Source organism: Poromitra crassiceps (assembly GCF_964638095.1).
Source record: "Poromitra crassiceps genome assembly, chromosome: 12".
Lineage (NCBI taxonomy): Eukaryota > Metazoa > Chordata > Actinopteri > Beryciformes > Melamphaidae > Poromitra > Poromitra crassiceps.
The window spans coordinates 46,676,530-46,686,740 of record NC_139632.1 but is presented as its reverse complement, the minus strand read 5'-3'; the positions used below and the strand labels follow the sequence as shown (position 1 = coordinate 46,686,740).

Genomic DNA, 10,211 nt, shown 5'->3' with positions numbered 1-10,211 from the left:
TATGTTCTCTTCTGCATTCACCTGAACACAAAAGGCTAATTTCTGTACATTCACTAAGGCTCTGTTTTTAGGGAAAACACATGTTTCCATAAGGCAAACAATATCTAAAGGAATGGTATTAAGTACATTTTCCAGCATGTTAATTTATTTTTCAGTTTTTCTCCTCACAGTACAAAAGGATGCAAGGTTGTAGCATAATCTGCTTTGCCATTTCATAATTTACAACCTAAATACACAGGAAAAGGCAAATATAGAATAAAAACAGTTCGTTCACATTATCAAAATGTGTCATTTTGGAGACAGATTCCCTGTGTAGATTGGTGTGTATCCTCGACCCAAATCTGAAGAAATGACTGAAGTAATCAAATGGGCAGAAATGATTGGGTGTCATCTGAACATGTAAAAATCTCAAAAATGAAGAGAATATGCAAAGTCTAAGATAAATAAATTCATACATGGTAGCCGCAGCTCATCATCACCAGCGTGTGTTGTTCCAGCCTGACAAGCCTTTCTGTCTGTGCATGTGAAGAGTCTCACCTCAAACTGCATGGTTTGATTTGGCAGTTTGTCACTTCACCCACCAGCAAACATCCAAACCTCACTTCTCATGAATATTTACTGTAGGGTGAACTCTTCATTCCAGCATTCAATGCAGTGCTGATTTCAATAACATCCAAACTATTTCAAACCGATTTGCCAGTTATTTCTTCTACCAAACATCACTGTGCAGAAGGTGTTAGTGAGTAAAGGAGCAGTAAGATTTCTACTGCCTCATAGCACAAAATGACCATCACATATCTGCAGAGGGGGTTGATAGCAGAGCCATTTATAAAGAAGAGTCGCGACATCTCCATTCATTCCAATGGACCAGTTTTTTTTTACTCTCAAGAGTTTCCGGAAGTAAGGTTCTGGATTAAGCAGCGCTGTCGAGTTGCAGCAAAAAGGTCAGTTTGTGACGTACTTTGAAAGGGTCCGACGTTTGAAGAATCAAATTGTACATGATCAGCTTTATTTTAGCATTCAAATGTAGTGTGAGCTCCCTTCCTGGCTATTCATTGGCTACCGAGTCACACATTGTGGTCCTCCGCTGACGCCACTCTCTTTCTAGATTGCTCTGGTTGATAGGGTTCTTGCCCAATACTGATGACTTAATGATTACTTGACCCAAGTGCTGAGATCTCTGGCTCTCAAAACTCACCTTGTGACCTGTACTTTGAAACAAAAACTCCACATGCACTGGAGCTTCAAGGCACTCCCAACCCCCAAACATACTGCAGTGGCATGGCATTTTCAGCTGTCCCAACAATGGTGGACAGTTGCTTGAAGCGAGTATTCATTTAAGCTACAATGGCTAAAAAGCAAATGACAAAGCAGAATCATTATCCCAGTATTTTGCATGGTGATATTTTGCCTATAAGTAGTGATACTTGGTGGTGGTGTGTGTGTGTGTGGGGGGGGGGATACTTCTGGCTGCTCTCGATACTGAAGTGAATATTTTAGTATTTAATGGTTTCATTTCTGTTGGTGTGAAATCAGACTAAACCCCACTTTCAACAGTTGACTTTTAAAACCTAAAGAAAGTAGATACTGTTCTTGTGCTAGCTTAATCATTCTGTTCATGTAACTTTATTGTCTTGTGTCAATCACAGGTCACTGGAGATCTGTCCATGTTGTTATAGAAGTCATCAAATTACTTAATGTCACTTTAAATGTTGAAATCTTACTTAATAAATGCTGCTTGGTGGACTGGATGTATGCAAGGGGACTCATGAAGCAGGCGTTTACTGATAACCAAGGCAATGTAAAATGCCAAATTCCAGCATACAGTTTGGTGTGACATTCTCTCCCATAAAAATACAGAATGACGTACATCTGAACCAGTGCTCTCCCTGTAAACTCGTTCCATACAGTTATCCATACAGTTATCCGACACCAACTCTTGAACTGGCAGATTATGCATAGCCTTTTCCCTTCACGCTACCCTCGCAGAATGTTCCAGAAATCCAGTGACGTACAGCTACGTTTTGCTCCCATTAAACACTGATCATGCCCCCCACCGCAAGCACGTCCATTCAGGCCGTTTTCACCAGCTGTGCAAAGCGGCAGAGTGGGCTTTGATGAAGTGCCTCGCGCTCATGGAGAAATGCAACGCGGATGCGACTTGTGCCTTCCGAATTAGAAACCTGACCTCGGTGTCAGTCCAGACAGACGTACGGCAGTATGTTCAGCTTGCTCTCGTCTCCGTGGGGCTCTAACGATATGCACTCTGTCCAATCGAACCACTTGTTCGTGGTGTCGTAGCAGCCGTTAACGCCGGGCCAATGCTTTGTGTGCAACTGCTCGAGGTCGTCCGCGGTGACCTCTCTGCTGACACCCGGTTTGTCCGCAGTGGGGGGATTTGCCGCGAGCGCGTGCGTCTGCCTCACCTCTTTGATATGGTGACCCTCTTGTTTCAAGTATTCGTTCATGAAGAAGTGCGCCCCCGAGGTGTGCGCCCCCGACGACGTCAGCACGTTGCTCTGCTGGCTCAGGTAAGACTGGATGATCTCGTTCCTCGACAGCTCTTTCCAGTTCGTCTGTTGGAAGGGGCTGGGAGTGACCGGGGGGGTCGGCTTCGGCGGTTCTGTCCGTTGCTCCGGCGCCTGGCCCGGCCTGACCTCCCCCCCCTCCTGGCTCGGCTCCTTGTGGAAGGAGGGTTTGATCTGCCCCGTTACCGGGTCAAAGGTCAATCTCCTGTCTTTTAACCTAACCGGTTTAGTGCTGTCCTCTACGGTCTCTCCGTCTAGATTCACCACATAGTCCTTAGGCCTGTACTTCTGTCTTTTCTTTTTACCTGTATTGCTACTAACACCGACGCCATCGTCCAAACTAACCACCTCGCTGAAGGAGGCGGTGTGTAGAGAAGCATTGGCAGGCTTGGATAACCAGCTGCTCTGATGGTCCAAATCTGCAGCCGAGGAGCCGGCAGTGTGCAAACCCTGAACACAAACATTGAAAGGCTGCGGGGAAGGCAAAGGAGGCGGCCCCGGCCCAGAGCTGTCCACGGGCCGAGGGCTCCTGGCCGGGCTCGAGACGCTCAACACCTTTGGCGCAGCTTGTTTGACAACCGACGCTTCCTGCTTTGGAGTTCGAGGACTGTGTGAGGAGCAGCGAGGGCTTCTGGGTTGATACTGCCCTCCAGGGGTGGCCTGCTCCCGTCTGGCATGCTGCTGCAACACGGACGTCTTTAGCAAGGAAGAAGTGCTCGGGGGTTTGCTGTATCCTGGGGAACTCGGGTGAGGTTTTACAGCGTTGACAGGGATTTTATTGAGCCGGTCATTGTCCGGGTGCTCAGAAACCTCCCTGTCTGAAGGCTGATGCACTCGAGAGTCCAACGCGTCTGTCAAAGAGTCAGGGCCGCAGCCGATTCCATTTGTCGGCGGCCGTGTGGAATTTTGCATTTTATCATAAAGAGTAATTTTGGATATCTTAGCTGGCAAGTGCTGTCCTTCCTTCTGGTTGCCTTTACGTTTCCGGTTGCCCGTTTTCTCCGCCCTGGGCGAGTAGCAGTTGTTGAAGTCATTTCGGCTCTTCAACTCTGGAACCGTTTTACCTGATGGCGCAGTTGCAGCTGGAGTGGAGATGCCGGCTCTGCAGGGATGAGCGCCGCCGTTGGAAGACCCTGATGTGCCGATGAGCCCCTTGGACAAAAGCTCAACCTCTCCCGGGTCAATCAACTTCTGCCAGGTTCGCAGGAGCTTCTTGGCCCGCTTGGCAAGGTCCTCGTTCTTCGTCTTCTTCCGTACGTCATTGATCAGCTTGCCAAGACGGGTTTCCTTTACGGAGATAAGGGGCAGCTGTGACTTGACTTTTGAAAAGCTGACGGACAGTTTATTATATTTTGAGTGCACGTAACTCATATCATAACTTACCTCCAGTGTCTCTTTGGTGATAGGATATTTCTCCAAAAAAGAGATCACCTCCATAACCGCCACCATGTTGCATACCTGCTGAAAAGACACATTGTGTTATGCATAGAATTACTGAGGACTTTCAGGCCTTTGCCCAGATATGAATGAGACTAAAGCTATTGTGGCATTTCTATTTTTTATTTACAGATATTTATTTATTTACTTAATTTTTTGCCTTTATTGGAGAGATCAAAGTAGGGATATACGGGGCAGATTCAAACCCAGGATGGCTAATTTACATGATTTGTGCCTGAGACCATTCCATCTTTGTTCCGTTTTCTTACAGACTTAACACATTGACTGCCAGCCGTTTTTTTTTTACTGTAGGTAGCTTCTGCCAGGCCTTTTTTTGAGGATTCTGGCTCATTTTACAAGAGCCGAGCATAATTTTCTGGTTGGACTTTGTGAACACAAAGTTCAGAAAAGTACTAATAGAATGTGTGCTTTCTCTGTCTAAAAGAGTTAGTTTGTAGAGTTAGTAGTTATGTAGATATTAGCCGTTGAGTACAGCATGGTTTCAGCGTCTGGAAATTTATTCAGAGATAAATGGCTTTTTGTGAAATGCGATAGAACAGTCACTTTAACCATTCATTTTTGGCATCAGTAAGACCGTCAGACATTCTAAACAATAGTTTTGAACAGTAATTTCCTCCATAACAACAGGAAACACCCCTCTCATTCAAACTCCTCCCTCCGTGTGTCTTCTCCTCCTTCCTCCTGGCTCTACAGCGGGCGTGTCAGAAGCGCGTTGCTGCTGCCTGCCTGCGTGCCTGCCTGCCTGCTTGCCTGCGTGCGGACGCTCCTTGTGCGAGTCAAGATGGGCCGGGGAATGCGTGGGCGATGGGCAGATGTTGATTCTGGCCTTTCTGAGGTGTTTCAAAGTGTGTTTCACCTATAATCTATTTTGCAAATCGCTCTCCGCTCTCTGTGTGCTGCTGCCTGCGCGGCCGCTCTCGGGCAAGACAAGTCTGGAATGGATTACTGTAAAATCGCCTCGCCATTTCCTTGAATGGCTTGCTCCCGCGGCAGTTTTTTCTTTGATTTCGCTCGTCTGGGGGAGCACTGTCAACACTTAGTGGGTCGGTAAAATAGATTATACACATTCAATACCTCCAATAATTGTATAGGAGACGTAAAAGGGATTGATCAACGCCCCACCGTCAAAAAAAAAAAAACGATTTTTTTGACGTATCAATACGTCGCTGGCAGTCAACGGTTGGATTCTGCTTGACGTATCAATACGTCGTTGGCAATGAACGTGTTAAAACACAAATGATGTCACCAAAGTGAAAAAGAGATTGATTACTAGAAGGGCTAAAGCATAATTTGAATGAACTTTCAAATGTGCACCTGTACATCAACAAGCACTGGTTTCAGGCTCAATCTGACAAACTGAGATCACATGCAAATGTGCCCTTTTACCACTCAAGCAGAACCAATTAGTTTCTGCTTTACAAATATGACAGGAGAAAAAGCTACCCCAAAAATCATCTCTCGCCCATAACAGCATACAGGATTGTACAAAACATTCATTATACTACTGAGTATTACATCGGGATGAGAGACCATTATTTAAAATGTTCTTAAACCCTAAATAAATGAGAATTTCTCATCAGTTTGGTCTGGATCTTGTACGTTAGATTTTGCTACACTGGAGACTGCAATGGTGTTCTTCTTCAAGGCCAACACTACACAAAAGTTGTCCAGCTAGAAGCCAACTCATCAGCTGGCTAGCTAGCTTGCTTGCTAGGAATGTGAGCACAGCTCGACAGTCTGTTTCGGTTTGTTTACCCATTTACTCGCGTTAGCAAATAATAACGCCCATAAACGTTAGTTTATAAAGCTTGAGTTTGTACTTGCAGAGTAGTTTTCAAATATTGTCTACAAGTTAACGTTACCCAAGGTGCAGCAAAGTCGAGAGAATCTGACAAAAGTTTGACAGCAATCTGTCAGTACCCTGACGTTAGCTGTACCCAACAACAACTCACTGAAATCTATCTTTAGCTTTTGACTTCTTGTCTGCTGGCTCACGTTAGCTAACGTTAGTCTCCAGTCCCACAGCACTGTACGCTAACAGTTAACATTAACGCTACATCTCAACATTAGCAAATAAGCTAATTAGCCACCTAATTAGCCAACAGTAGCTTGTTAGCCAGTGTCTGACATTACATAGAGCTAACGTTACTGACGAGCTACAAAGCTAGCAAACGATATTTATTATTCACTTGTTGCAGCCACTTTGTCTGCCTTTTGGGGTGACTTGAGGTCAGCACGGCCTCCCGGTTCTCCTTCAGCTACTCACATTGCTTTGGCCGTCGATGGCCTGGAGCAGCCGGTCTCTCATTAGCTGCGGAGTCTGGGTAGCCGCTGTCATTGCCTGGCCGGCGGTGTCGCAGCGGGTCTAGACGGGCTCAGACAGGACCGAGTAGCGGCGGTATGCCGACACTCACACGCCTAACAGCAGGTGTTCTCTGAGGACGGGCATCATGTTACTTTTATGATGCCTATGTCTTTGTTCTCGACGTATTTGTTGATTCAAATGTGGTCAACAGAAAGTCCTCTGTGCTCAGTGTGCTGTGTGGGCTCGCCTCGGCTACCCTCCGCTGGCAGCCTGCTCTCTCCGGCCTTCGCATCGGGCTTTCTGAAGCGCTCTGACGGTGAAAGGCATGATGGGACATTTTTTACGTAGCGGCGTTTTCTCCTCCGTGCGCGACCACGATGCACACTTGCGTGCACGCGTTTATCGTCATCGTCATATCGAGATATACAAAATTAAGCACAAATGGGAGTTTTGTAAACGGAAGAAATTAGTGGATGAGACGATTATCTCTGACTCTAGAGTTCCAAAGCCTCCTGTGTTGCCTACATGGAAATTATTTAACTGGAGTGGAGATATGTCCAGAAACAGGCAGAAGACACATGTAAAATATGATCAATAGTATATTGATGACCAAATGGTTCAGATTGTGGAAATAATCAACTCATGATTGAAAAATAAAATGTCACAACTTGTTTCGGAGTAAACCTTTATTATAAAACTGGATAAAAGATATACACTATGGTTCCAGACATAAAAGCCAATATCCTGGATATTTCACTTTAGATGCACATTAGATGGTTTGTGGTAATTATGTTGAAAAAGTAAGCCCTGATCTTCTTATGAGAGTCACAAGACGATGGGTTCCAGTAAAAGCTTTCCTGTATGCAGAAGAATCTGACAGCAATGGGAACTGATGAGATTAACTGAGCTGTATGACTTGAAGGGATCCTTAAACAATGTAAATAGTAGGTTGCCTTTCTGCATCAGACTCACTTCACATTTTGGCAAAAAAAGAAAAAGCCTTTGCTTTAAAAAAAATGGCATGTTGGCATTGTAGATATTTTTTACTGGAAAAAACTACCATCAAAGTTTCCCTCTGGGCAGGAAATCACAGACTTCACCAGCCACTTGGATTATTTTAGCGGTGATGTCATATTTTTTTAGACAGAGCAGGAGCTTTACATGAAGCGAGCAGCTGGCAGACCGGACAACTAGCAAGCCACAAACAAACATTTACCAGCATTCAACTTCTCTTCCAAACCCCGGCATGTCTTCAGGAAGCTAACTGACGTGGTGAAGAAACCATTCATGTTCTAAACAGAGCCAGAAGGGAACAAGACAACACATATCCATCCAGCAGAGGCAGGGATGACGGAATATTTTTTCATCTTAAACACAGCAAAGAAGTCCAAGTGTAACAAATTCTACGAGTCTGTCTTACGAACATACAAGACAAAATAAATATATAGATTCATAGGCCTAAACAGTCAGGAGCAGGTGAGGCGCTGTGGCGGGTGGCAGAGTAATTACAGTTAAAATGGAGCTAAAGGAAAGCAAAGGCTGATCGACAGCGGGGTTGAAAGGGTCCATATTTGAAAAGGATCTGTCCAGCCATCAGGAACCGAACAATCTGTGGAGATTAAACACATTGTATTAATATCAAGCAGAAGGCCTGATACATCTCTTCTTTTTTCTCCATTTTGTATGGGAGAGAACATGCAGAAAGACACTGAGACATCATAGAAGAGGAGAGAGACCAATTTCTCCACCCACAGGAGCAGCACCGCAGCAGAGACAGGCCGGGGTTACGCCCGTACAGCCACCTTTGATTGGAAGCAACAAGTTATCGGCCCTTCTCTGGAGGTTGTCAAAAGGCATTCTGGGAAACGTAGGATATCACTAACTGCAGTAGAAGTAGACGAGGCAGGAAGAGGGAAAAGCGGCTTCACCAAAAAGTAAATGACAAACACTTCATTACTAAATAACTCATGGAATGTATTGAACATGACAGACTGATGTCATTAAACAGTGTAAGAGGATCTGGGGGAGTGGGGTGCAGCCATTTGAGCCGACCTCCCAGTGGATATAGGGGCCGCGCATCCGAGACGGAGACGAAGAAGGAAGAACGACTGATGAGTCTCGCGTTGAGGCTACTATAATGACACAGTAACCTGATTATCTCTGGGTTGTGGACTGTTGATCAGGACAAAAGAAGACATTTGAGGAAGTCATCTTGGGCTTTGGGGAAAAAGTGATTGACATTTGTCACAATTTTGTGACACTTTATAGACCAAATGACTAATGGATTTGTTGTAGTAGAGGAAATAATCGACAGATTAATTAATAATGAAAACAATTGTTAGTATCGTTCAATAATTAGTTGCAGCCCTACATTAAACTGCCACATTCTAGCATGGAGTCTGGTGTGACATTCTCCCCCATACAAACACAGGACAGTGTATTCACCATCACATTTATCCATTACAAGGCTTAACGCAGCAACCCTGGTGGTACTCACAAGATCATGCAGAACATCATGAAGATGTTCCACAACGCAATGAAGATCCTGAAGTAGCGCAGGCTGAGCAGGAACTCTCTGATGTTGTCTCCTAAAACACAAACTCTGATTTAACTTGGCAATGCAGTCTGTGGAGAAGGTACAGGTAGGGCTGGGAGATACTTCTGCGCTGTGGAGCAGTTGAATCCAAAATGACACAGCCGAAGAAGGCTGTGTTTGAGCTTAAACGTCGGCTCCGGCATGTGAATAAGGGCTCGGTATTGGAAACTACGCAATATTTGGGAATACCATGGGACCCAATTCTTGGATAACAACATTGTGTTGAAGGTGGGCACAGTTTTATTGTCATTGATAATGTGTATGTCGCTTGTAGCCATTTTAGCTGAGCCTGCAGTGGAATAAGGGGTTGCTAATCCGAGATGAAGAATTAAGAATGAAGGCTGAGTCTCGGGTTGAGGCTAGTTTGACATCACACGTAACATTACCATTCAGCTCAATGAGATAACATTAACTTGATTATTTAATGTGGTTTTGAATACATGAACCATATTGTGATATATTATATGATTTTGATTTAAATTTCAACCATATCGCCCAGCTGGCACAGGCATCTGTCACTCAATAATTCTTATTTGACTTTTCATTCATTATCTCTCTCTCACGTAGGCACACACCTGTTGTTGGTCTGGACTCATCTCCAAATCCTTGTTGTGACTCCTTCCTTTTGCTGCAAAACATCTACAGTTAACCTCTTATTGATTCATATCCGAGCATCACACTGAAATGATGAGTGTTCATCTGATTGCCTTTTAATAACGTTATTATTGTTTTGCTATGTGCAGAGCACTTTGTAGTTCTTATTTGAAAAGTGTTATAATGACAAAGTTAAGGTTATTATTATTATGATTATAATACTCACAGCTTGAAGTTCAGTACAGCTCCTGCATTCACAAGTAAGGTCCTGCAAAACAGAGAATGATAAATCCGGGGGGATGACTGTTGAATACTGTTGACAGGTTACCTGCTAAGCTAGCTGGTGAGCTGGCATTAGCACGGAACTAGCTAGTTATTTAGCGTTAGCTAACGCTAGCTGGTAAGTTATCAGACTCACAACACAGTGGTCACTAAAAACAAACACGAAAAGTATCGATTCATTTTAATGTCTCGGTATGTGACTGTATATGACAAAACGGAACAACTTACCCGAATATCAAAAGATCTCCGATCATTTTGTCCACATCACATCCAACACCTTACTTCCGCATTTATATACGCAACCGGGGAATCCAACCAATAGGAGTTTGGTATCTCGGAATAACCGGAAGAACGGGACCTCCTTTTAACAGAGATCATACTGAAGGGGGCGCCAGACTCCATTAAAAAAATCGGATAGTGCTTTTAGCATCCAAGGGACCGTCTAGTT

General features: G+C 44.5%; 2 protein-coding genes across 3 annotated transcripts; both read right to left on the bottom strand.

Annotated features, from left to right (window-relative positions):
• On the bottom strand, positions 1–6,538 carry LOC310785849 (mediator of RNA polymerase II transcription subunit 26). 2 transcript variants are annotated; one of them, XM_083647005.1, is made up of 3 exons: positions 6,253–6,538; positions 3,912–3,989; positions 1–3,815 (listed from the first exon to the last, which is right to left on the bottom strand). In XM_083647005.1, exons 1-3 carry the CDS (start codon positions 6,322–6,324, stop codon positions 2,196–2,198), a joined length of 1,770 nt encoding a protein of 589 aa, XP_083503131.1. In that variant the 5' UTR covers positions 6,325–6,538; the 3' UTR covers positions 1–2,195. The 2 variants fall into 2 exon arrangements, with proteins under 2 accessions (XP_083503131.1, XP_083503132.1); XM_083647006.1 differs by having other exon boundaries at positions 3,912–3,986.
• A 430-nt stretch (positions 6,539–6,968) lies between these two features.
• On the bottom strand, positions 6,969–10,056 carry smim7 (small integral membrane protein 7). Its single transcript, XM_083648216.1, has 5 exons — positions 9,992–10,056; positions 9,708–9,749; positions 9,463–9,515; positions 8,789–8,879; positions 6,969–7,900 (listed from the first exon to the last, which is right to left on the bottom strand). Exons 1-5 carry the CDS (start codon positions 10,015–10,017, stop codon positions 7,885–7,887), a joined length of 228 nt encoding a protein of 75 aa, XP_083504342.1. The 5' UTR covers positions 10,018–10,056; the 3' UTR covers positions 6,969–7,884.
• Positions 10,057–10,211: the final 155 nt, after the last annotated feature.